Source organism: Somniosus microcephalus, chromosome 28, assembly GCF_052327205.1.
Source record: "Somniosus microcephalus isolate GS21.2 chromosome 28, FLI_Smic_1.0, whole genome shotgun sequence".
NCBI classification, from domain to species: domain Eukaryota; kingdom Metazoa; phylum Chordata; class Chondrichthyes; order Squaliformes; family Somniosidae; genus Somniosus; species Somniosus microcephalus.
Window position 1 is genome coordinate 16,003,688 of NC_141014.1, and position 26,955 is coordinate 16,030,642.

The window sequence follows — 26,955 nt, forward strand, 5'->3', positions numbered from 1 at the left end:
CTATGCTGATAGGGGGAGATGAAGTAGAGCGGGAGGAGGCTGGTGTGGAGCATAAACACCGGCACGGACCAGCTGGGCTGAATGGCCTGTTTCTGTATGTCATACATCACAGGTGATATTTCACAGTATTGCCTGTATCAGGTGTGTGTGTGGTGTGTGTGTGTGTGTGTGAGCGGTGTGTGTGTGTGTGTGTGTGTGTGTGTGTCAGCGGTGTGTGTGTGTGTGTGTGTGTGTGTGTGTGTGTGTGTGTGTGTCAGCGGTGTGTGTGTGTGTGTGTCAGCGGTGTGTGTGTGTGTCAGCGGTGTGTGTGTGTGTCAGCGGTGTGTGTGTGTGTGTGTGTCAGCGGTGTGTGTGTGTGTCAGCGGTGTGTGTGTGTGTGTGTCAGCGGTGTGTGTGTGTGTCAGCGGTGTGTGTGTGTGTCAGCGGTGTGTGTGTGTGTCAGCGGTGTGTGTGTGTGTGTGTCAGCGGTGTGTGTGTGTGTGTGTGTCAGCGGTGTGTGTGTGTGTGTGTGTCAGCGGTGTGTGTGTGTGTGTGTCAGCGGTGTGTGTGTGTGTGTGTGTCAGCGGTGTGTGTGTGTGTGTGTGTCAGCGGTGTGTGTGTGTCAGCGGTGTGTGTGTGTGTCAGCGGTGTGTGTGTGTGTCAGCGGTGTGTGTCAGCAGTGTGTGTGTGTGTCAGCAGTGTGTGTGTGTGTCAGCGGTGTGTGTGTGTGTCAGCGGTGTGTGTGTGTGTCAGCGGTGTGTGTCAGCGGTGTGTGTCAGCAGTGTGTGTGTGTGTCAGCGGTGTGCGTGTGTGTCAGCGGTGTGTGTCAGCAGTGTGTGTCAGCAGTGTGTGTGTGTGTGTGAGTATGTCAGCGGTGTGTGTGTGTGTCAGTGGTGTGTGTGTGTGTCAGCGGTGTGTGTGTGTGTGTCAGTGGTGTGTGTGTGTGTCAGCGGTGTGTGTGTGTGTCAGCGGTGTGTGTGTGTGTGTCAGCGGTGTGTGTGTGTCAGTGGTGTGTGTGTGTGTCAGCGGTGTGTGTGTGTGTGTGTCAGCGGTGTGTGTGTGTGTGTCAGTGGTGTGTGTGTGTGTCAGCGGTGTGTGTGTGTGTGTCAGCGGTGTGTGTGTGTCAGTGGTGTGTGTGGTAAACCACTGTCATACCTGTCTGTGTCTGTATGTGTATTCCACTAGGTACAGGTCTGGACATGCCTCGGCTGACTCCTCCCACTATTCCAGGTATATAAGTGACTACCTCCCAGTCCCTTAGTATTCTGGACGGGTCGACCACTCGAGACAAGACCTTCATTCTTTAGTTAATAAAAGCCTGATTGTTACTCGCTCAACTTCAGTCTTTTGAGTAATTGATGGCGCATCAATTTTATTAACTAAATTTTTTATAATGGAGAAGATCCTCACACCAGCATGCCTGGACCTGGACAGTCGGGAAGCGGACGCTTCCACCAAGTTTGCTCACTGGCTCACGTGCTTCGAGACATTCCTGACTGCCTCCACTGCGGTCGAAACGGATGCGGACAAACTGTCTGTCCTGATCTCCAAGGTGAACCACCGAGTGTACTCAGTCATCCGGGACGCGACCTCGTACACAGCCGCCCTCCAGCTCCTCAAGACCCAGTACACGCGCCCTGTGAACGAAGTATACGCTAGGCACCTTCTGGGGAGTCGCAAGCAACAACCTGGGGAATCGACTGAGGAATACCTCCAAGCACTGTCCGTGCTTGGCCGGGCCTGTGGGTGTAAGGCGGTAACGCCCACTAAGTACACGGAGGAACTGATCCGGGATGCCTTCGTAGCGGGCCACAGGTCCAACTACACCCGACAGCGACTGCTGGAGCAGAGTGACCTCACCCTCGACAAAGCCTCCGACATCGCACTAACGCTGGACGCAGCCTTCCGGGGCATGGATGCCTACTCCTCTGCACCGTGGACGCCGCGGGGAACGACAACCTGGGACACGGTAGGACAGCCCCATAGCACCGTGCCACCCCAGCCACAGCCCAACAACGGCCCAACTACCGCAGCAGTGTCCCAAAGCCAGACAGCAGTATCCCAAGGCCAGAAATGCTACTTCTGTGGCCAGGCCAAACACCCCAGAGCGCGCTGCCCGGCGAAGAATGCAACCTGCTCGGGCTGCGGGAAAAAGGGACACTACGCCAGCGTCTGCAAGGCCAAAGCCACCCCGAACGCCAGCAGCGCCGCGTGTGGGCTGTGCGAGCCACCATCTTGGGCCTCCCCAGCCATGTGCGAACCACCGCAGCAGCAGCCATCTTGGACGACTCCAGCCACATGGGAATCATGGGCGCCGCCATCTTGGACACCAGCCGGGACGCAGCAGACCGCCAACCCCCCCCCATCTGATACTCGCAGCGACACACCGACCCCTACGCTGGCCTCTGTGACGCTGGACCAAACGAGACCGCACCAGCTAGCTCGGTCCAAAATGGACGTTAAGGTAAACGGCCATGCAATAAACTGCCTTTTTGACTCCGGGAGCACAGAGAGCTTCATCCACCCCGACACGGTGCGGCGTTGCTCTCTCCCAGTCCTGCCTGCGCACCAGCGGATTTCTATGGCCTCCGAGTCCCAGTCAGCGGACATTGGCGGCTACTGCGTGGTGACACTAGTAGTAGATGGGACTGTGTTCAATAATTTTAAACTCCTGGTCCTGCCCGACCTCTGCGCTGCCGTTCTACTGGGGTTGGATTTCCAGTGCCACCTCAAAAGCGTTACGATGGCGTACGGTGGCCCCCTCCCCCCACTCACAGTCCGCAGCCAGCAGCCTCCAAATTGCCCGCCGCGCACTAGATGCAACCTCTCCACACTCAGAGTCCCACCCCCCCCACTGTTTGCTAACCTCACCCCCGACTGTAAGCCCATCGCCACAAAGAGCAGGCGATACAGTGCCGGGGACAGGGTTTTCATCAAAACCGAAGTGGAACGGCTCCTGAAGGAGGGGATTATTGAGGGCAGCTCCAGCCCCTGGCGAGCCCAGGTTGTGGTCGTTAAGACCGGCGAGAAACAACGCCTGGTCATCGACTACAGCCAAACAATAAACCGCTACACCCTGCTGGACGCCTACCCACTCCCCCGCATAGCTGACATGGTCAACCAGATCGCGCAGTACCGCGTCTTTTCGACCATTGACCTGAAATCAGCGTACCACCAGCTCCCCATCAGCCCTGAAGACCGCCAGTATACTGCTTTTGAGGCAAACGGCCGCCTCTATCACTTCCTTAGGGTTCCCTTCGGCGTTACCAACGGGGTCTCCGTCTTCCAAAGGGAGATGGACCGGATGGTCGATCAAAACGAGCTGCAGGCCACTTTCCCTTACCTAGATAATGTGACCATCTGCGGCCATGACTTGCAGGACCATGACGCAAACCTCGAGAAATTCCTCCGCACCGCCCAACTCCTGAACCTGACATATAACAAGGAGAAGTGCATATTCCGCACAGACCGCCTCGCCATCCTTGGCTGTGTTGTAGAACACGGGGTCATCGGTCCCGACCCGGACCGGATGCGTCCCCTTATGGAACTCCCACTGCCCCACTGCCTAAAAGCTCTGAAGAGGTGCCTAGGGTTTTTTTCCTACTACGCTCAGTGGGTCCCCTACTATGCAGACAAAGCCCGTCCGCTGATCAAGTCCACCTCTTTTCCCGTGACGGCAGAGGCCCGCTTAGCCTTCCACCGTATCAAGGAAGACATTGCCAAAGCCACCATGCACACAGTGGACGAATCCATCCCCTTCCAGGTGGAAAGCGATGCGTCCGACTTCGCTCTGGCCGCCACCCTTAATCAGGCGGGGAGACCTGTGGCATTCTTCTCACGAACCCTCCAGGGCCCGGAGACCAGACACTCCGCGGTCGAGAAGGAGGCCCAGGCTATCGTGGAGGCTGTGCGTCATTGGAGGCACTACCTGGCCGGAAAACGATTTACCCTGCTCACTGACCAGCGTTCAGTTGCTTTTATGTTCAACAACAAGCAGAGGGGCAAAATCAAAAATGACAAGATCTTGAGGTGGAGAATCGAACTTTCCACCTACAATTACGAGATCTTGTACCGGCCTGGGAAGCTCAATGAACCCCCAGATGCCCTATCGCGTGGCACCTGCGCCAGCGCGCAGATCGATAGGCTGAGGGCCCTCCACAATGACCTCTGCCACCCGGGGGTCACCAGGTTCTTCCACTTCATCAAGGCCCGCAACCTGCCTTACTCCATTGAGGAGGTCAGGACCATGACCAAGAACTGCCAAGTCTGCGCTGAGTGCAAACCGCACTTTTATAGACCAGACAGAGCCCACCTGATAAAAGCCACTCGCCCTTTCGAACGCCTGAGCGTCGATTTTAAAGGGCCTCTCCCCTCCTCCGACCGCAATGTGTACTTCCTCAACATCATTGACGAGTACTCCCGGTTCCCGTTCGCTATCCCCTGCCCGGACATGACCAGTGCCACGGTCATTAAATGTCTGAACAGCCTCTTCACCCTGTTCGGTTTCCCCAGCTATATCCATAGCGACCGGGGCTCATCGTTTATGAGCGACGAACTCCGCCAGTACCTGCTCGCTAGGGGTATAGCCACAAGCAGGACCACCAGTTACAACCCCCGGGGGAACGGACAGGTGGAAAGAGAGAATGCAACTGTTTGGAAGGCTGCCCTACTAGCCTTAAAGTCTAGGGGCCTTCCGACCTCCCGCTGGCAGGAGGTGCTCCCCGATGCGCTCCACTCGATTCGGTCACTTCTCTGCACTGCCACCAATGCCACCCCTCACGAGAAAATGTTTGTCTTCCCAAGGAAGTCCACATCGGGGACATCGTTACCGCCATGGCTGACGTCCCCAGGGCCGGTACTACTGAGAAGACACGTGAGGGCCAATAAAACGGACCCCCTGGTCGAGAGGGTCGACCTCCTCCACGCCAACCCCCAGTACGCTTACATTGCGTACCCGGACGGGCGGGAGGACACAGTCTCCATACGAGACCTCGCACCCTCGGGGACCGCTGTAACCCACTACCCATTACCACCCCCCCCCACGACCCGATATCCAACCCCAGCAGCCGGCTCGCCTTGGACCGTCACCCACGAGGACTACACTCCAGGGCCCCAGCCTACACGGGACGCGACGCCGGAAGCTCCACCACCCCTGCCGTCGCCACGTCGATCACAGCGGCAGACAAGACCTCCGGAGAGACTCCAATACACGAACTTTTAAATACACTTCACCCCGCCGGACTCATTTTTAAACAAGGGGTGAATGTGGTAAACCACTGTCATACCTGTCTGTGTCTGTATGTGTATTCCACTAGGTACAGGTCTGGACATGCCTCGGCTGACTCCTCCCACTATTCCAGGTATATAAGTGACTACCTCCCAGTCCCTTAGTATTCTGGACGGGTCGACCACTCGAGACAAGACCTTCATTCTTTAGTTAATAAAAGCTTGATTGTTACTCGCTCAACTTCAGTCTTTTGAGTAATTGATGGCGCATCAGTGTGTGTGTGTGTCAGCGGTGTGTGTGTGTGTGTGTGTCAGCGGTGTGTGTGTGTGTCAGCGGTGTGTGTGTGTGTCAGCGGTGTGTGTGTGTGTCAGCGGTGTGTGTGTGTGTCAGCGGTGTGTGTGTGTGTCAGCGGTGTGTGTGTGTGTCAGCGGTGTGTGTGTGTGTCAGCGGTGTGTGTGTGTGTCAGCGGTGTGTGTGTGTGTCAGCGGTGTGTGTGTGTGTCAGCGGTGTGTGTGTGTGTCAGCGGTGTGTGTGTGTGTCAGCGGTGTGTGTGTGTGAAGCTCAGCGGTTTACAGGACCCACTCACCATCTGTTGTTCTGTGTAAGGGGCGGGGCTCTGGATTGGTGCCATCTGCTTTTTTTCTTCATTGTCCTTTTCTGAGAAGATGCTAATCTTGAGCAAACCGATGAATTGGGGGGGGAAGCAGTTACATAAAGAAGCACCGATTAGATTATCCTCCGTCACCCAAAAATGCTGTGTCTCTGCGTGACTGTGTGTGTGCCTGTGTGTCTGCATGTCTCTGTCTGTGTCCATGCGTGTGTGTCTGAGCGTGTCTGTGCCTGTGTCTGTGCGTGTGTGTGTCTCTGTCTCTGTCTGTGTGTGTCTCTGTCTCTGTCTGTGTATGTCTCTGTCTCTGTCTGTGTGTGTCTCTGTCTCTGTCTGTGTGTGTCTCTGTCTCTGTCTGTGTGTGTCTCTGTCTCTGTCTGTGTGTGTCTCTGTCTGTGTGTCTGAGCGTGTCTGTGCCTGTGTCTGTGCGTGTGCGTGTCTCTGTCTGTGTGTCTGTGTGCGCTGACTGACTCGCTGGGGTAGGAGTTGCAGCTGCTGCACCAGCTGTTTGCTCAGCTGTCACTCTGGGGACTGCTGACCAGTGTTCAAACAACAAGCGGGCAGAATTGACAGGGAGGCTGTTAAGCAGAAGCCCCCAGATAGGTGAATAAGTCCTGTGCTCCTAAAGCCCTGTTCCCTTAAAGCCGCTGCGCTCTTGTACAGGTTTCACACAGAATTTTACAGAATCAGGCCATTCAGCCCAACTGGTCTATGCCGGTGTTTATGCTCCACATGAGCCTCCTCCCACCCCGCTTCATCTCACCCTATCAACATATCCTTCTATTCCCTTCTCCCTCATGCACTAATCTATCTTCTCTTTAAATGCGTCGATGCTATTCACCTCAACCACTCCCTGTGGTAGCGAGTTCCACAGTCTCACCGCTCTCCGGGTAAAGAAGTTTCTCCTGAATTCCCTATTGGATTTATTAGTGACTGTCTTATATTTATGGTCCCTAGTTCTGGTCTCCACCACAAGTGGAAACATCTTCTCTACGTCTACCCTATCGAACCCCTTCATAATCTTATACCACCTTGGTGGCAGAAGCTGAATACTTGAGCTGTTAAGTCTGAAGGTTGGCCTGTGAGTAGGCCCAACCCACTGATTCAATGCTCTATATAGAATAAACGCTGTGTGGGGGAGAAAATTGGCTCACGCCCCGGAAAAGTTGGCGCCCCGCGCCCGAAATTCAATGGTAGCGTCCCAAGCAGGAGGCGGGGCACTACTGGAAGCGCTCCCCCGAACTCATGCGGCGTTCCCATGGAATATCGCGGCGCTACGGGTCGCGGCCGGTACCGGAGGAGGAGGCAGGTGCTGGCAGGGGGCCTGGAAAAATATGGCCGCCCGGCGCCTGCCCTTTAATTATCGCCGCCCCGGCCACGAGAATGCCCCCTGACCCTGTCGGATATAGCGTCCGGTGGTAGGTCAGGGGGCACGAACGAAGTCTGCGGGCGGGGTGCTGCGCATGGCGATGACGTCGTCGCTGGAGGCGCAGCGCCACGGGGCACTACCGGCTACTGCCGCCGCTAAATTTTGCGGGAGGCATTGGCGGCGCCGCGTCCTGGCACTAGGGGCTTTGCGCCCCGTTGGCGCCCCCCCCCCTTGGGGACTCTGGACTAACTGCCGATCGCGCTCCAACAGGTCGCAGGAGCGGTTGGTGTGGGAACGTGAATCAATGTCCCAACTGCAGCGTTCGCGGATCTCCTCTGGAAAGAGGTGCAAGAGCGAGCGGACCTCTGCTAACTCTGACCGGCCATACCGCTCCTGCTTTTAAATCCGCTTGTGCGGTTTAAGTCACTCACCTGCCGGTTTGTGGGTTGAATGGGGTCGGGGCACGGTGTCGGGGCAGGGTATAGGCAGCTTTACTCCCCGTCGGGCCCCTGCAACACCTGACCAGGGACTCCTTGCTGTGGACACTGACTGCGTGAAACGGGACGAGCTTCATTCTCTCAATGCTTACATTCCTCACCGTGGATGATTTTTAAAAAAAGAAAAAGAGTCTGTAGAATATAGGAATGGGGGGAGGCCGTTCGGCCCCTCGAGCCTGTTCCGCCGGTCAATGAGATCATGGCTGATCTGTATCCCAACTCCATCCACCCGCCTTGGATCTATATCCCTTAACATTCCTGGTGAGCAAAAATCTATTGATCTCGGATTTAAAACTATTTAATTGATCCCCAGCAGTGGGAGAGAGTTCCACACTTCTACCACCCTGTGTGTGAAGAAGTGTTTCCTAACTTCTCTCCTGAACGGCCTGTCTCAAATTTTAAGGTTACGCCCCCTTGTCCTAGACTCTCCCCCCTTGTCCTAGACTCTCCCCCCTTGTCCTAGACTCTCCCCCCTTGTCCTAGACTCTCCCCCCTTGTCCTAGACTCTCCCCCCTTGTCCTAGACTCTCTCCCCCCTTGTCCTAGACTCTCTCCCCCCTTGTCCTAGACTCTCCCCCCTTGTCCTAGACTCTCCCCCCTTGTCCTAGACTCTCCCCCCTTGTCCTAGACTCTCCCCCCTTGTCCTAGACTCTCCCACCAGCGGGAAAAAGTTTCTCTCCATTGACCCTATCAATTGCTTTCGAAATCCTAAAAACCTCAGTCAGATCTCCCCTTAACTTTCTGTATCACAAGGAATACAAGCCTGATTTTTCTTCTTAGTTCATGGGATGTGGGCGTCGCTGGCAAGACCGCATTTATTGCCTATCCCTAATTGCCCTCGAGAAGGTGGTGGTGAGCTGCCTTCTTGAACCGCTGCAGTCCGTGTGGTGTTAGGGAGGGAGTTCCAGGATTTTGACCCAGCGACGATGAAGGAACGGTCGATATATTTCCAAGTCAGGATGGTGTGTGACTTGGAGGGGGGCTTGGAGGTGGCGGTGTTCCCATGCGCCTGCTGCCCTTGTCCTTCTAGGTGGAAGAGGTCATGGGTTTGGGAGGTGCTGTCGAAGAAGCCTTGCCGAGCTGCTGCAGTGCATCTTGTAGATGGTACACACTGCAGCCACGGTGCGCCGGTGGTGGAGGGAGTGAATGTTTAAGGTGGTGGATGGGGTGCCAATCAAGCGGGCTGCTTTATCCTGGATGGTGTCGAGCTTCTTGAGTGTTGTTGGAGCTGCACTCATCCAGGCAAGTGGAGAGTATTCCATCACACTCCTGACTTGTGCCTTGTAGATGGTGGAAAGGCTTCGGGGAGTCAGAAGGCGAGATACTCGCCGCAGAATACCCAGCCTCTGACCTGCTCTTGTTGCCACAGTATTTATGTGGCTGGTCCAGTTAAGTTTCTGGTCAATGGTGATCCCCCCAGGATGTTGATGGTGGGGGATTCGGCGATGGTAATGCAGTTGAATGTCAAGGGGAGGTGGTTAGACTCTCACTTGTTGGAGATAGTCATTGCCTGGCACTTGTGTGCCACTTATCAGCCCAAGCCTGAACATCGTCCAGGTCTTGTTGCATGCGGGCATGGACTGCTTCATTATCTGAGGAGTTGCGAATGGCACTGAACGCTGTGCAGTCATCAGCGAACATCCCCATTTGTGTACTCTATGCTCATGATTTAACCCTTGGAGCCCTGCTACTTGACACGGCCTGTATTACAGTGTCTGTATTGTATCATTGGTCTTGCTAAGTTAGCCATGGACACCTGTGTTTCCCCCTCTCTCCCCCAGGAATACACCGACTCCTCCCCGAAGCGGAAGCGAGGCGATGAATCCGATGAAGGGATCGGTTCTCCGGATTCTGCGGATGAGGAGCTGGCTGAGCTGAGGCAATATCTGGAGAAGGAGCGTCTGATGCGTCTCACACTGGAAGAAAAGGTCCGTCTCTTTGGCCCCAGGGCCGTCTTTTCCGTGTGTTCATCCACAATCCGCCTGCGGTTTACGATCCCGTGCGCTGGGCTGCTCTGCTCTCGGGCCTGTTAAAGGCAAATCGTGTTAAACCAACTTGATTGAGTTTTTTGACGAGGTAACAGAGAGGGTTGATGAGGGCAATGCGGTGGATGTGGTGTACATGGACTTCCAAAAGGCGTTTGATGAAGTGCCAGCAAAGTTGAAGCCCATGGAATAAAAGGGACAGTGGCAGCATGGATACAAAACTGGCTAACTGACAGGAAACAGAGAGTAGTGGTGAATGGTTTGTTTTTTGGACTGGGGGAAGGTATACAGTGGGGTCCTCCAGGGGTCGGTTCTAGGACCACTGCTTTTCTTGATATATATTAATGATTTGGACTTGGGTGTACAGGGCACAATTTCAAAATCTGCAGATGACACAAAACTTGGAAGTATAGTGAACAGTGAGGAGGAGAGTGAGCGACTTCAGGAAGACACAGACAGGCTGGTGGAATGGGCGGACACGTGGCAGATGAAATTTAATGCAGAAAAGTGTGATGTGATACATTTTTGTAGGAAAAACGAGGAGAGGAAATATAAACTAAAGGATACAGTCCTAAAGAGGGTGCATGAACAGAGAGACCTGGGGGTGTATGTGCACAAATTGTTGAAGGTGGCAGGGCAGGTTGAGAAAGCGGTTAAAAAAGCATACGGGATCCTGGGCTTCATAAATAGAGGCATAGAATACAAAAGCAAGGAAGTTATGATGAACCTTTATATAAAACATTGGTTCGGCCTCAACTGGAATATTGTGTCCAATTCTGGGCACCGCACTTTAAGAAGGATGTGAAGGCCTTAGAGAGGATGCAGAAAAGATTTACAAGAATGATTCCAGGGTTGAGGGCCAGCTCGCTGCAAGAGCACTTCAGCCAGTCCCACTCCCCCGCCCTTTCCCCGTAGTCCTGCACATTTTTTTTCCTTCAGGTACTTATCCAACTCCCTTTTGAAAGCCACGATTGAATCTGCCTCCACCACCCTTTCAGGCAGTGCATTCCAGATCCTAACCACGCGCTGCGTAAAAAAGTTTTTCTCATGTCGCCTTTGGTTCTTCTGCCGATCACCTTGATATGCCTATCAATTAGTCCAATAAAAGGCGACGAGTTAAGAACGTAACTGAAGGTTTTTATTGGCTAAATAACAGAGCCCACCCTCGTGGGTGATCCGATCCAACAGGGAGGAATACTAGCCAGTCAGCTACCTTTATACCTGGGCAGGTAATGGGCGGAGTCGGAGGTGGTCAGCCCAGGTATAACAGTGCGACAAGAGGCGACCTCGTGTAGTGATGTGACAGTGAGAACAGTGAGAACAATATACAGTGATAACTATAACAGTGGTTTACCACACACCTTAAATCTGGGACCTCTGGTTCTCGACCCTTCCGCCAATGGGAACAGTTTCTCTCTATCTACTCTGTCCAGACCCCTCATGATTTTGAACACCTCTATCAAATCTCCTCTCAACCTTCTCTGCTCGAAGGAGAACGACCCCAGCTTCTCCAGTCTGTCCATGTAACTCATTCGTCACTCAAATCTTGCAATCATTGAAACTCTGGTGCATACTAGAAGGGGAAACATTAGCAGGGCTCTAGGGGAAAGAGCAGGGGGGAATGGGATTAATCGGATCGCTCTTGCAGAGAGCCGGCACAGGCATGATGGGCTGAATGGCCTCCTTCTGTGCTGCATGGTTCTCTGACCTCGGGTCGAATGCTGACCAATCGCCCTCCTGGCTTGTTCTTTTTTCAGGTGAAAACCCTGGAATCGCAGCTGCAGCCCGGGAAGCTGAAGGAGATCCTGCACCAAGCCCAACTCCAGCAGGAGCACGATAAGGTGCTGGAACGCCGGAGGCAGCTGGTAGAGGAGCAGCAGAGGACCATCAACACAGCACAGGTACAGCCTCGCGCTCCAGCACCACCCCCCAGGCCGCCTGCAACGGCCGCAGCCTGGACGAGGCCGCGTTCAACATTTCCGTTCGCCGCGAGAGGGCACACGCCCCGTTTCCGCTATCCGAAGGAGGCTGCTCCTCAACTTCCGGCTCCACTTCAGCCCCCGCGCTCCTGATCTGCGGCCACCCGGTGCGGAGGGGCAATTCGGAGGACCCCCCCCCCGGGTCAGCTCCTGGGCCTGGCTATGGTGGTCATCCACAGGTCCAGGTTGGACGCGGCCCCTAGGGTGGTCACTCTGGCTACCCGCCTCTCTTCTGCGGTCTTGTCTGTGCCGGGATGGCCCCTGAGAGGGAGCATGCAGTGTCTTAGAACATAAGAATTAGGAGCAGGAGTCGGCCATACGGCCCCTCGAGCCTGTTCCGCCATTCAATAAGATCATGGCTGATCATCGACCTCAACTCCACTGTCCCGCCCGATCCCCATATCCCTCGATTCCCCTAGAGTCCAAAAATCTATCGATCTCAGCCTTGAATATACTCAAAGACTCAGTATCCATTTAACTTATAAGTTTATAAGTTTTCTTTGTTATTTTTATTAGTTGTGCGGGCCCATTTTTTGTTTGCTTTTTGCTTGATGACACTGGGGCAACCCAGCGTCTCCTCATTGGCTTATTTAGAAAGGTCATGCACCGTGACCTTTGATGTCAGGCTTTAAGGCTAATTTAAAGCTTCCGGGGGGGGGGGGGGGGGCTTTTCAGGTTTTCGCTTTAGTGTCCAGCGTGGCCCAGGGGGCAGCGCGCTCGCCACTGAGTCAGAAGGTTGTGGGTTCGAGTCCCACTCCAGAGACTTGAGCACAAAAAGCTAGTCTGACACTCCAGTGCAGTGCTGAGGGAGTGCTGCACTGTCGGAGGTGCCGTCTTTCGGATGAGATGTTAAACCGAGGCCCCGTCTGCTCTCTCAGGTGGACAGAAAAGCTCCCACGGCACTATTTCGAAGAAGAGCAGGGGAGTTATCCCTGGTGTTCCGCCCAATATTTATCCCTCAATCAACATCACTTAAAAAGCAGATTATCTGGTCCTCATCACAGTGCTATTTGTGGGAGCTTGCTGTGCGCAAATTGGCTGCCACGTTTCCTACATTACAACAATGACTTGGATGAAGGGACCGAGTGCACTGTTGCCAAATTTGTTGATGATACAAAGCTAGGTGGGACAGTAAGCTGTGAGGAGGACACAAAGAGCCTGCAAAGGGATCTAGACAGGTTAAGTGAGTGGGCAAACATTTGGCAGATGGAGTATAATGTGGGAAAGTGTGAGGTTATCCACGTTGGTAGGGAGAATTGAAAAGCAAATTATTATTTAAATGGAGAATGCTGCGGTACAGAGGGATCTGGGGGTCCTCCTACATGAAACACAAAAAGTTGGCATGCAGGTACAGCAAGTAATTAGGAAGGCAAATGGAATGTTGGCCTTTATTGCAAAGGGGGATGGAGTATAAAAGTAGGGAAGTCTTGCTACAACTGTACAGGGCGTTGGTGAGACCACACCTGGAGTACTGCGCACGGTTTTGGTCTCCTTATTTAAGGAAGGATATACAGTACTTGCATTGGAATCAGTTCAGAGACGATTCACTATGTTTGATTCCGGAGATGAAGGGGTTGTCTTATGTGGAAAGGTTGAGCAGGTTGGGCCTATACTCATTGGAGTTTAGAAGAATGAGAGGTGATCTCATTGAAACATATAAGATTCTGAAGGGGTTTGACAGGGTAGATGCTGAGAGGATGTTTCCCCTCATGGGGGAATCTAGAACTAGGGGGCATAGTCTCAGAATAAGAGGTCGCCCATTTAAAACGGAGATGAGGAGGAATTTCTTCTCTCAGAGGGTTGTGAATCTTTGGAATTCTCTACCCCAGAGAGCTGTGGAGACGGAGTCAGTGAATATATTCACGGCGGAGATAAACAGATATTTGAACTGCAGGGGAGTCGAGGGTTATGGGGAGCGGGTGGGAAAGTGAAGTTGAGGTCGATGATCAGATCAGCCATGATCATATTGAATGGCGGAGCAGGCTCGAGGGGCCGAATGGCCGACTCCTGCTCCTATTTCTTATGTGACTACACTTCAAAAAATACTTCATTGGCTGTAAAGCGCTTTGGGACGCCCGGTGGTTGTGAAAGGCGCTATAGAAATGCAAGTCTTTTTTCTTTTTAAAAATACAGGAGAAAATGTGGTTGGGGGGTTGAGAATAAGTTGGACCCCAAAATACCCGGGTAAATTCAGAGAGAAAAATCAGTTGAAATTTATGTTGTACATTTACAAATTCAAGAAAATAAGTGGGGGGGGGTGTGGGGGAAACTTAAAAAAAAAAACATACAGCCAAGCTGAATGGAAATCCACCATTATATGCACAGTTCATTTTCTGGAGCTTACGGTCAGGCTCTCTCTTAACCCCTAGATAGTTTTATTAAAATTAAAAGTAAAATTGAAGAACTCCTGTTTATTGTGGCTCCTGTCACTTATCTGCCACTATGATCAGAGAATCATACAGCACAGAAGGAGGCCATTCGGCCCATCGTGCCTGTGATGGCTCTTTGAAAGAGCGATCCAATTAGTCCCACTCCCCCCAGCTCTTCCTAGCGTTATAGAGTTATACAGCACAGAAAGAGGCCCTTCGGCCCATCGTGTCCGCGCCGGCCATCAAGCCCTGTCTATTCTAATCCCATTTTCCAGCACTTGGTCCGTAGCCTTGTATGCTATGGCGTTTCAAGTGCTCATCTAAATGCTTCTTGAATGTTGTGAGGGTTCCTGCCTCTGCCACCCTTTCAGGCAGTGAATTCCAGATTCCAACCACCCTCTGGGTGAAAAAGTTTTTCCTCAAATCCCCTCCAAACCTCCTGCCCCTTACCTTGAAACTATGCCCCCTGGTTATTGACCCCTCTACTAAGGGGAAAAGTTCCTTTCTATCTACCCTATCTATGCCCCTCATAATTTTGTACACCTCAATCAGGTCCCCCCTCAGCCTTCTCTGCTCCAAGGAAAACAACCCCAGCCTGCCCAGTCTCTCTTCATAGCTGAAGCGCTCCAGCCCAGGCAACATCCGGGTGAATCTCCTCTGCACCCTCTCCAATGCAATCACATCCTTCCTATAGTGTGGCGACCAGAACTGCACACAGTATTCCAGCTGTGGCCTAACCTCCATAACCCTGCAAATTTTTCCTTTTCCAGCATTTATCCAATTCCCCTTTCGAAAGTTACTGTTGAATCTGCTTCCACCGCCCTTTCAGGCAGCGCATTCCAGATCACAACAACTCGCTGCGTTTAAAAAAAAAAAAAGCTCCTCATCTCCCCTTCTGGCTCCTTTTTGCCAATTTATCACTGCTATCTGGAGGTGGGAATCATAAAAACTGTTGGAGATCTTGCACAGAGGAACAGCTGCGATCTTGCTTTTAGCAACCAGTGCCTCGGTGCGTGACCTTTGGTCAGCCTTTGATTGATGCCCTCAAGTCTTCACTCTGTCGGCGCACTTCTGCTTTTGCTCCCAAGCAGGTTTGCTGCACTATAAAGGCTACAGTCCTCACGGCGGTTACAGCAAATTGCACAGCCTTCGTTGCGTTTCCTGCTGAAAATCAGGCCCAGAGACCCAGGCGCATCGCATCAATGATCTCCAGGCCCACACAGCCTGCAGTGTGTGTGTGCGCTTGAGGTCATGGATACAATCCACGCACAGGTCCACCTCTAATTTTCGGAAGAAGACAATTATCGTTTTTTTCCCCCCCTCCAAATTCAAGAACAAATTGGTTTCCACCGATTCTCCACCCGAACAAACTCTGGCAATTTATCAGTAGCAATTGGTAAATAGAGCTGGTGCATTTTGATAGGAAGAATAAGGAGGTCAGATACTTCTTGGAAAATAAGTTTCTAAATGGGGTAGAGGGATCTGGTGGGGATACAGATCCACCAGTCACTAAAAGTAGTGACACAGGCTAATAAAGCCATTGAAAAAAAACAAAGCACTGGGGTTCATTTCTAGAGGGATAGAATTGAAAAGCAGAGAGGTTGTGTTAAACTTGTATCGGACCACACTTGGAGTGCTGTGCGCAGTTCTAGTCTCCATATTATAAAAAGGATATAGAAGCACTGGAGAAGGTGCAAAAAAGATTTACAAGGATGATACCAAAGCTGAGAGGTTATACAGGAAACTTTGGTTTATCCGGAGGTTGCATGTCCGGAAACCTCGATCTAACGGCAGAAATCAGCAGCCATTTTGGTTAGTTTTTTTTTCTTCTAGCATTTTTTTTTTTTTTAACAGTCAGGCTCTGGAAAGCGTCTCTGTAGCTTAGCAACAGCTTCAGAGACGCTTCCAAGGTACGGGCCGAGTGTTTACAAGCTGTTGCTAAGCAACAGTGTTTGTTGTCAGATACGGAGATGAAAACCTCCGTATCCTTCAACATTAGCGCTGGTCCATCCGGACGTTTTGATAGATCGGCAGCAGCTCGGTCCCGTCGGTGCCAGATATCGCGAAGTTTCCTGTACCTATCGGGAAAGAGAAGGCTGAGAGGTGACCTGATAGAGGTCTTCAAGATTATGAAGGGTTTGATAGGGTCGACGTAGAGAAGATGTTTCCACTTGTGGGGGAGACCAGAACTAGGGGCCATAAATATAAGATAGTCACTAATAAATCCAATAGGCAATTCAGGGGAAACTTCTTTACCCAGAGAGTGGTGAGAGTGTGGAACTCGCTACCACAGGGAGTGGTTGAGGTGAATAGCATCGATACCTTAAGGGAAAGCTAGATGAACACATGAGGGAGAAAGGAATAGGGTAAGATGAATTAGGGTGGGAGGAGGCTCGTGTGGAGCATAAACACCGGCACGGACCAGTGGGGCCGAATGGCCTGTTTCTGTGTTGTAAAATTCTATTTAAAACTGATTTGAAAGTTCAATATTTAACAGGGGGGGGGGGGGGGTCCTGCAAGGTGGGGGGAGGGTTGGCGAGTGGCGGGGGTCGGAGTGGGAGAGGCAGGGGAGACCCAGTGTGGTACGGAGCATAGTGAGTTTATGCCAGGCTGCAGCCAGGCCTGTTAATGTCACAATAAAACCTTCAGTTAGAAAGCTAGTGATGACATCGAGGCCTCCCCAGCACCTATGGAATTGAGCATGTGTGTAATAAGGCAGCGTTTCTCGAATGTATTGGGAGAATTATGTTCTGGGATGTTTCCCCCCCCCCCCCCCAGCCCCCGCCCCCGGCCGAGCAGCAGGGACAGGCTGGTGACCCGATCCGAGGTCTCTTGCCCGTTCTGCTCTGTAACTCGAGTAATTCTTTTAGATTCTCTCTGGTAACTGAATGTGGTCCCAGCTGCTGCCTTGTCCTGTGATCTGCTGCCCGCCCAGCCTCGTGGCCCGGCTCCTTCCTCCGCTCAGGCCTGGAGCTCTCCTGCCCCCTCCTGCTGCTGCTCTGACCTTGTCTTCCCCCAACTCTGCCGGCTCGTTTTGCACCTGTAGCTCCCGCCGGGCCCGCTGACGTGTCGCCGGGCAGCCTTGCTGCTGCAGCTGCCCGATCTGAGCACAGTTTCTGAGCTGAGCTTCCTGATTTTGATCGGGTAGATAAAGAAAAACTATTTCCTCTGGTGGGGGGAATCCAGAACAAGGGGGCAGAACCTTAAAATTGGCGCCAGGCCGTTCAGGGGTGAGGTCAGGAAGCACTTCTTCACACACAGGGTGGTGGAAATCTGGAACTCTCCCCCGCAAAGCTGTTGAGGCCGGGGGTCAATTGTAAATTTCACATTTGCAATTGTTAGATTTTTGTTAGGCGAGGATATTAAGGGTTACGGAGCCAAGGCGTGTAGATGGAGTTAGGATACAGATCAGCCGTGATCTAATTGAATGGCGGAACAGGCGCGAGGGTCTGTATGGCCTCCTCCTGTTCCTGTGATCCTCAGTCTCACACTAGGCAGTACATTTCCCCACTGAGATCCTTGTGGCTCCTTTAGACCCCTGTTGACTTATTCATGTTGTGTCGAATGTTTTGGCTGCCTGTGACCCCTCACCCTGCCTGTGACCCCTCACCCTGCCTGTGACCCCTCACCTGTCTGCTTCCTCCACACGTCTCCACCACTGATCGGTTTAAAAATAACTCTTATATTTGAGTCCAATGCAGCAGAAACTCTCTCTCTCTCTCTCCGTCTCTCTCTCTCTCCGTCTCTCTCTCTCTGTCTCTCTCTCTCTCTCTGTCTCTATCTCTCTCTCCGTCTCTCCGTCTCTCTCTCCGTCTCTCTCTCGCCGTCTCTCTCTCTCTCCGTCTCCCTCTCTCTCTCCGTCTCTATCTCTCTCTCTCCGTCTCTCTCTCTCTCTCCGTCTCCCTCTCTCTCCGTCTCTCTCTCCGTCTCTCTCTCCGTCTCTCTCTCCGTCTCCCTCTCTCTCCGTCTCTATCTCTCTCTCTCCGTCTCTCTCTCCGTCTCTCTCTCTCTCTCTCCGTCTCTCTCTCTCTCTCTTCGTCTCTCTCTCTCCGTCTCTCTCTCTCTCTCTCTCTCCGTCTCTCTCTATATCCGTCTCTATCTCTATCTCGGTCTCTCTCTATGTCTCTCTCTCTCCGTCTCTCTCTCTGTCTCTCTTGCCCTCTGTCTCGCCCTCTGTCTCGCCCTCTGTCTCGCCCTCCCTCCCTCGCCCGCCCTCCCTCACCCGCCCTCCCTCGCCCGCCCTCCCTCCCTCGCCCGCCCTCCCTCGCCCGCCCTCCCTCTCTCCTTCTCTCCCTCTTCCCCCTCCCCACCCCTCCCCTCTCTGCCCCTCTCTCCCCCTCTCTCTCTCTGTCTCTCTCTCTCTGTCTCTGTTTATCTCTCTCCTTCTCTCTGCCTCAATGTCCACCTGTCTCACCCTCCCTTGCCATTTGTGCACAGTTGAATGTGTTTTTATAGCCTGTGATGTTTCTTCTGATTTTATTTTTTAATTTGTTTCCCTCCCTGTTAGCTTTCCATCGCACACAGTCCCCCAGCCCCAACTCACCACCCGACAGTCATAGTGCCAGCGCCACTGCCTCCAAGCGCACTACAGGTCAACGTGGTAACCATGGCACCAAGCTCTGTCATCAGCTCAGTGTCCACGTCGAAACAGAACTTGGACACCATTGTACAGGTATGGGGGGGTCAGAGGGTCAGAGGCTCATGGGGGTGGGGGGCCTATACGGGTACGGGGGTCAGGAGGTCACACACAGGTTGGGGGGGTCAGAGGGTCATGGGAGGTCAGAGGGTCATGGGGGTGGGAGGCCTACACGGGTACGGGGGTCAGGAGGTCACTCACACAGGTACGGGAGCCAGAGGGTTATGGAGGTGGCCAGAGGGTCATGGAGGCTGGGGGGCAGGGTTCATGGGGAGTCAGAGGGTCATACACAGGTATGGGGGTCAGGAGGTCACTCGCACAGGTATGGGGGTCAGGAGGTCACTCGCACAGGTATGGGGGTCAGGAGGTCACACACAGGTATGGGGGTCAGAGGGCGTCAGGCCACTCTTGTACAGGAAGCGGGTAATATATTTTTCCCTCTCTCCTAACATTAGGACAGAGGCCAGCTGTGGTGCCCCAGCACTGCCCGACTGAGATCAGCACAGACCAGGGGCCCTGCTTGTCAACAGCAGGCATTGCATTTACTCAGCAAGCCTTGGGGGTGGGCGATGGGACTGGACCCATGTTTTAAAGGGGGTTATTGAAGGTGACATATGTAGCATATTTTGGGGAGGGGGGGGGGTGGGGGAAGAATCCGCTCAATATTTAAGTGATTTATTTGTGTGCCATGGCCCAGTCACCTGAACATGTCTTTTCCTTTAAGGCCATTCAGCACATTGAAGCCACGGAGCAAGGCATCAAAGAGGACCCAGAGGGAGTGGAGAAACAGACGGCAACTTTCCTGAGCCTTGAGGGGATGCAGGAGGGCGTCAAGGAAGAGAGGGAGTGGCACGGGCTGCTGACTGCCTCGCCGCTGATCATCAAGAGCTCCTTCAGCGAGGCGGAGACTGAAAGCCAAGACGCTGATCGGAGGGAGATGCTGGCGGCGCTGAGGAGGCCCAAAGTGGAGGTGGAGCCCGTTCCCTCGGTGCTGGTGCCTGGGACCGGCATCCTCTGAATGAGACTGCAGAGCCGTGTCGATGTGCACTGAGGGAACGGCGGACTTTGCGGCCAGTCTATAGGGTTTGAGATTAAGGGAACTTTTTTGAGTGGCATTCCTCCCAAACTAACCCCTTCCTGTCCTTCCAAAGTGAGAGCAGCCTCGAAGGTACTCTGGTCGCAGCCCCGTGTGGGTGAAGTGGAGAGGCTTGACTATTGTCGGCTGGTTCTGATTTGCTGTAAATTTGCACGCGAGATGTTTCGTGGCCTGGATTTCCACCGTCAGTGGATCTATTGGCAAATCTCAGCGCATTGGTTGATTTTTTTTAGAACTTCCCAACACCCAGGGGTAAATCTGACATCTTTCGCTTAACTTGATTTAGTAACCACGCGATTCTGTGACACTTTAATCGCCATTTAGATGTAGTTTTTTTAAAAAAAAAGCAACTTGTGGATAAACAACCCACTGATGCTTCGCAATTCAAAATAAGTTCATTTTAAAACAAGGCAATATTGAGGGCAAATGTGTCTTACAACGACTTCATGCAAAGAAGGTCAGTGCGACTCCGAGACCTAGCTTGAGAATGTCGGGGTGTCTGTTTCTATGATGATCTAGTGAAAGGCGGTTGTCAACTTTTTTTTTGCCCCACTTCCTGAAAGCGATGCCTCATCCTGCGGCACTGTTCACCTAGTGCCAACTGTGCGCCCCATACCCTTGCCCTGAGAAGCTGTTATCATGTATGTGCCTTGATAATGAGTGTTGGTGGGCTGTTCGACTGTGGGGAGCATCGTGCGGAGTCTGATGCTGCCCTTGTCCACTTTCCAACAAAGGTTACTGAACAGCGATTGGGAGCAAGGAGCCCCGGCTGATTTATTTTATTCCCGCTCTATCCCAGGAGACCCATTGTAGCAGCACACCGGATACCTCAGAGCAACTTTGCACTGGGTCCTTCTGGCCTATATGGCTTGGCACCACACCAAGTAACGCATTTACAGAGTTGTGTGATTGGGAGAACTCCCAACGGCACCTCTTAACCATCACTTAGGTGGTGTATACCGTGCTTCCTCTAATGGACCAGTTGAATTGAGGGGTGGGGGGGGAGGGATGTTATAAAGATGACCAGCACTGAAATGATCAGCATTTCAAACCCATTCACTTCACACAAAACATTTGGAAAATATCTCGTTATTGGTGAAACACATGAGTGACTCAGTACCTTCTAGGATGCTCCATATCTGGACTGGAAAGGGACAGTCTGAGATTAAGCTGTTACAAATATCACTTCAAAGGTTGCAGCCGATTAACTGATTTGGGAAGTTTGCACAGACCCTGCTTTCCTGCAGACCATATTTTTTTCCAGCAGCTACTTGGGTTGACTAACTGCTGCATGGTGTATGGAATGCATAGTGCAGTCACTACAGGGTGTGATGTAAGGTTTTATTGGTGGTGATGATGCCTTTTTACATATACACTTTTTTAAAAAAAATGTTCATGGGATGATTTTTAAAAGAATCTGACGTCGTTATTTTGGGTGCCGATTTGAGTTGTCTTTTACAAGCCGCAGAATGAAATTGTCGTCGATGTATTCTGTGGCAGAACAAGCTCGGGTCGTTGGGACTGTAGGAGCCCATGGCTAAAATCTGGTCCATGCAGCGCTGCTCCGATCTGTGCATTGTTTGGGGGAGGGAGGGAGTGTAGGGTGGGGGGAGGGCGTTGTATAAAATGTGTTTTTAGAGCACTTACATTGAGTTTCTAAAGGTTATTTGTTTATTTTCCTAAATATTTCGCACTTCGAACTGCAGTATACCTTTTAGACAGTCTGTGCTTAATGCTTTGTGCACGAGATTGACTTGTGTGGCTTTTTTGAAAATTCGATTAGATCTGTAAACTGATGGTTCGTGTATTTTTAAGAGATTGGTAAAGGCGCCAACCTGAATGATATTTGAGTTGTATGGACCAAGAAGGCCCGCCCCATGGTGGATCACGGGTTTGTGCTGAGCTAGTGGGGCTGGATTTGCGGGTGTGCGTACAAGGAGTGGAAAAATCAGCTGAAGTTTCTTGCTCCTGCTGGCTGCCCCGTCACCTCTTCTGCAAAGTGCCCGTGTCTGGACACTGGATGGGGGAGGCAGGTTGGGCTTGGCTGGGTTGTCACCCCCTTTTCCCCTCGGTCCAGTATCGTGGAAATACTGTCCAAGCTCACCTGGCTTGAATGAGGTACAGCCATGGGAACTGTATCCCAGGCAGGAGTCCATGACTTCAGGATGAGAGAAAAGTAGCAATGCTTCTTTGGACACTAACGGAATCAAGGGACAGGGCTGGAAAGTGGAGCCGAGTTACATCAGCCATGAGCTTATTGAATGATGGAGCAGGCTCAAGAGGCCGTATGACCTATTCCTGCTCCTATTTCTTACATTCTTTTATCAAGTCCCTGCTTTTTTTTGGTTTTGGTGCGTATTGCCTCGTGGAGTGGTTGGGTGAGTTGCTTATATCCCTCTGTAGCTGCCCAGGCGGAGTTGTGCAAGTGACCAAGGTGATTTTGTGGCCCCATTTTTTCCCCCCCTCTTTCCTGCCATCCTCCTGGTGGAGAAGTATTCAGCGTCTTGTCTCAACCCCATACTGCCACAGCTGTAGTGGGAGTCACTGTCACAGGCTTGTGGCCAACTGGCCACCCACACGTGCAAGGTTGAAATTGTGAGTAGAAGGATAAGAAAAAGGCCATTTAATCCCTCCCAGCATGTCCCTCTACCCAAATCGCCCATCACAGCATCCAAGATTTTTGCCTGGATAAATCAGCCTGACCATTTTTCTTTCATCGCTCTTTGAGAAAGGACATTTTAAATCTACTTTTGCTAATTTCCAGTGGAAACAGACGGGATATGTCCCAGCTTTGATCTCCATTTAGGCCGGTGATGGGTGGGTTAGGGAGCAGAACATCTGTTGTATTCTTGCTGCATTGAAGAATGTCGAGCGAGAGGGGGGGGGGGCGCAGAGCTGGACTGCGATGTACTTCTGCTACTAACTTGTTGGCACGGACTTACTTTCTGTAAAGAGCCTGGCAGCATTACCTGTCCAAGCTCATGTGAATATTGGACACTTGGTACCAGAGGGTGAGTCACGGCCATGGAACATTAGACCGACTGAAGGGGCGTGGTTTGCAATGAAGCACCCAATGCTACACCACCAAAATGCACCTCCCTTGATGATTTGTAATGTTGATGACAGTCTGGGTATAGATTCTCTCACTCCCTAAGCTGAGCCAGGGCATTAATTGGCAGTGGGGAAACAAATGAAAAAAAGTGTTACCAAAATGCCAGCAGAACTGTGCAGCTTAATGTGGCATCAATGCTCAGGGTGGAGAAAAACAATGGCTTCACTGGTGCCTAGGGTGAAAAGCACTCCCAGAGATGGTATGAGGGATGCTGTACATCATGGGATACTACAGCTTTCCTGCTTAGTTGATGGCTATATATTCTCTGAGCATCTTGGCGACTGGGGACATTCTTCATTGCTGTATGTTTGGACAACACATCTGTGCAGAAAAGTAACTGGTGACATTAAAGCACTACCAACTATTTTTTTTAAATAGAAAGCGATATTTCATTGCACTTTGGGTTCTGTCGAGTGTTTTTTTTTTGGAAGAGAGGGAACTGTTCTGGGCATTCTATTTTCTCAGCTAAGTCGGGAAAGTAATCTCACAGGCAAAAGTGGAAAGAGGAAGACGATCTTCAAGTTTGAGCCACGGGAAGTTCCCAATTTTATTTTGTTCCCTGAATTCAGCCTCAATGTTAACGCATGCAGTTCAGAGGGGTGCGGTGAGGTAGGGTATGGGGAGGAAAGAAAGGAAAAAGAACAATTTCACCCCACTCAGTCCATGTGATCACAGGCTTGAAACTGTGTCACTCAGACTTTAGAAACTGTTTGTCACTCAGACTTTAGAAACTGCTAGTTCACACAGCTGAAGGGTTACACCAAGTGCTTCAGTAACCCAATGTATTTCGATGGTATTACAAGACACCATTTTGTCCTGGAGACAGGGAAGAGAAGGATAAAAGGGCAGAGTACTTAATGTAGTCAACAAGGGGCTACCCCCTCACCAATGGCTTATTGGGGTCTTAATTTCTCCCACACAAATGTTAAAATTGTCCACCTGCTCTTCCTTCTGCCCTTCACCTCCACCCTACCCCCCCCAAAAAAAACCTCAAACGGGTAGTGTTGATGGTTTATAAACCTGCAGAAAACGATGCAAGTATAAAGTTAATGTTCATAAGAAACTGCTCTAGGAAAAAGTCTAATTAAGATTGGCTTGTTGTAGATCATATACACTCAGCACCACCATGCAATCAGCAGAATGTAATCTTCTGAAGGAGGCCAATGAACACACTGTGTCAGAATAACCAGAGCTCGCATGCTTGATATTTACAGCCATACTTATCTTTACCCAGATATTCATCTACCTCCTTTTCAAAAGGAATTGACTGTTACTGGGGAGAAAGAGAAATACTTGTAATCTGAGATTTGAGAACCTGTTAGCCTATTAGTAACCTCAAATAGCCGTGCCTATGATTCTACACAGGGTGTTCCAATTTTACATGGTGGGTGACAGAGACTAAGCGTTTAACTTGCTCCAACCAAGCAGAGAATGAGCTTCTGCCCATACCACTAAACAGCCCGGAAGAGATGAGTAAGTGCAGTCCAGGCCTTCCTGTATTGGGCAGGATGTGCAATAAAAGTGCCCCCCTCAGACGGAATGCTCATTCACTTCCTATGGGGAATGCCCAACTTTAGCCCCCCACCCTGTGGCATCGAACTATGAGAAACCGTAGTATTTTCAAGTAGACACTGACTTATCCTTGGCTGCACTGCTACAGGCATTCACAGCCCCCTGGTACATCTCCCAAGTGGGGTCACTTTTAATGTGCGAGCTCAGCTAAGACAGTGAAAAGTCTAGCCAGATTCTGTTCCTACTCAATATCCACACGTGCAGGCACTGCAGTAGAAAACCCTGGCGAGTGAGGAGCTGATTTCTCACCTATATTAGTCCAAGGGCACCTATAGCACCCCAGTGTGTCTCCTTACTGAGATTAGCTGACACAGCAGACTAGGGAACAAATCTTCTCTACGGTATGACACCATTGTTATCTACAATGGCACCAGTGTCAATCGCATTTTTAAGATATAAAATAGGTGCAACAAATGTCCGCTGGTCCCATGCCACAATAGAAACTGCCTGCTTACACAATGCCAATGATAGGTTAGAAACACATCAAGGTCTCGACTCTGCAGAACACACACACAGGTTTAATTTGCTTCCTGTGGTACTTTTTAAACCGGTCAACGTGTTTGCATTAAACTCTCCGCTCTGCAAATTTTAGTCCATTTATTTTAGCATTAATCGGGGTGCCAAAATAGCAAAAAAAGGAATTAAATGCCCCCCCCCCCCCGGAGTTTGTTGGTGAAAAGGCTCAAGCATCACAGCCTTCGAGTGTTGGTGACACAACCTGATCCCAGACCTGGGTCACTGCAGACAATAAGCAGCATGACATTTTCTGTGCAACGGCAACATTTTCTTTTACTGTTTAATTCCCCCCCCAAAAAATCAAATTTTTAAGAAAAAAGACTCAAAAATATAGCAGTCTACTCTGAACATTGGGAGCTTTATAGATACAAGTACAGGAGTAGTGCACGGGGCGGGCAGGGGTTCTAATTAGGATTTTATTTGGAACATCCAGTGATCAGCCTCTTCACGGCTTGGCACCAAATTTAGACGAGAGCTTTCCCACGAAGTTCATCACCTTGGGGTTGTTCTGGTATTTGGAGATGTTGGCTGGGTTCTGGGCCACATCCTGGAATGCTGCCATGATCTCAGGATCCTGCAGAGAAAAGCAAATCAAAATAATGCTTGAACGCACGAGAAATGCCAAATCACATGCACGAGGTTTAAGGCTGACTGTATGAAAAATCTCTTCTTCCAGCTTCCTGAGGCCGAATGAGGAATGCAACAGGAGCATGGTCCCAGGTTTGCTTCCACAGCTGTGGCGAGTTAACAGATTTCTGTGAGGCACTGTGAGGATCAGAAGTGGCCTCAAAGCCCAGGTTAGCAATCATTCTGGGCTCCTACCGCAGATCACTATGCAGGGGCTACCTACCCCTCAAAAGGGGCACGCGGATAATATTGGGCAATGGTTCAATTCTCCTCGTCACCCCCCCAGCCATAGCCAACACTCTCTGTCCAAAGTCATATGAAAATGGCCACTTAGGGAGGCATTACAGCTAAAGGGACTGCCTGGGGAGGTGCAGTCTAGCACGAGTCGTCACCTTCAGAACAGGAAGGGCAAGGGGCAGCGAAAACATTCCTCCCCGTTTCCCATCCAAGTGCTGTTCCTTGGCCTGTAACAAGACAATAGGAAATGGTGCAGGGCAGCTGGTCGGACTTCAAGCTTCCCCTTTCTGCCAGTTGGAGAGGGAGGGAAGAGAGAACAAGTACCTTCATGAATGTGCTAAGTGAGGGAAACACCAACACAAAACACAAATCCTGATGCTCTGCAACAGAAGTCAACCAAAAGCAGTTTTCTGAGCTGGGTATTCACATTCCACAATTATGAAGGGCTCTCTATTTACATCTTGCAGTGAGCCAGGTCAACAATTTGAACTCTGGGATATATAGTGATCTGGCAGCATTCAGGTCAGAGACCACAAGGGCTCAAGTAACAGGATTCAAATCCAATTCCTCTACTACCCACCATCACAGTGGTGACCTTGGGTTGGTAGTTTCCAGTGTCTTAGTGAGGAGCGACTGTATACAGGATTGTATAGCGAGATCTTAATGTAATAGTGACAATTATTATTACAGTTTACCTGCATAGCTGCAAGCACCTCCGGGTCACCAAGTAGATCATTTAGACCAGGCATGCCTCCCATCCCAGGCATTCCTCCCATCCCAGGCATTCCTCCTGGAAAACCACCAGGACCACCTAAAGATAGGAAAATCACAATGTAATTAAGGGTGAAGCTGAATTCAAGGACGAGGAAATTATGGACCTGTGTAGATACAATGCGCTCCATGGACCTGTATAGATACAGTGAGCTCTCTCCATGGACCTGTATAGATACAATGAGCTCTCTCCATGGACCTGTATAGATACAGTGAGCTCTCTCCATGGACCTGTATAGATACAATGAGCTCTCTCCATGGACCTGTATAGATACAGTGAGCTCTCTCCATGGACCTGTATAGATACAGTGAGCTCTCTCCATGGACCTGTATAGATACAGTGAGCTCTCTCCATGGACCTGTATAGATACAGTGAG

The 26,955-nt window shown here is 51.2% G+C and overlaps 2 protein-coding genes across 3 annotated transcripts in view; one reads left to right on the plus strand and one right to left on the minus strand.

Annotated features, from left to right (window-relative positions):
• LOC147098995 (transcription factor AP-4-like) overlaps positions 1-23,713 on the plus strand; it is a 40,624-nt gene extending 16,911 nt beyond the window's left edge. The window contains exons 4-7 of the mRNA XM_085969516.1: positions 9,460-9,606; positions 11,421-11,564; positions 18,519-18,683; positions 19,372-23,713. Of these exons, the coding sequence (XP_085825642.1) occupies positions 9,460-9,606; positions 11,421-11,564; positions 18,519-18,683; positions 19,372-19,665 (750 nt within the window). The 3' untranslated portion in view covers positions 19,666-23,713. The remainder of the gene's footprint in view (positions 1-9,459; positions 9,607-11,420; positions 11,565-18,518; positions 18,684-19,371) is intronic.
• st13 (ST13 Hsp70 interacting protein) overlaps positions 23,372-26,955 on the minus strand; it is a 65,428-nt gene continuing 61,844 nt past the window's right edge. For both annotated transcript variants that reach the window (XM_085969515.1, XM_085969514.1), the window contains exons 11-12: positions 26,503-26,618; positions 23,372-25,517 (exon numbers count right to left, since the gene is read on the minus strand). In XM_085969515.1, the coding sequence (XP_085825641.1) occupies positions 25,389-25,517; positions 26,503-26,618 (245 nt within the window). In that variant the 3' untranslated portion in view covers positions 23,372-25,388. The remainder of the gene's footprint in view (positions 25,518-26,502; positions 26,619-26,955) is intronic.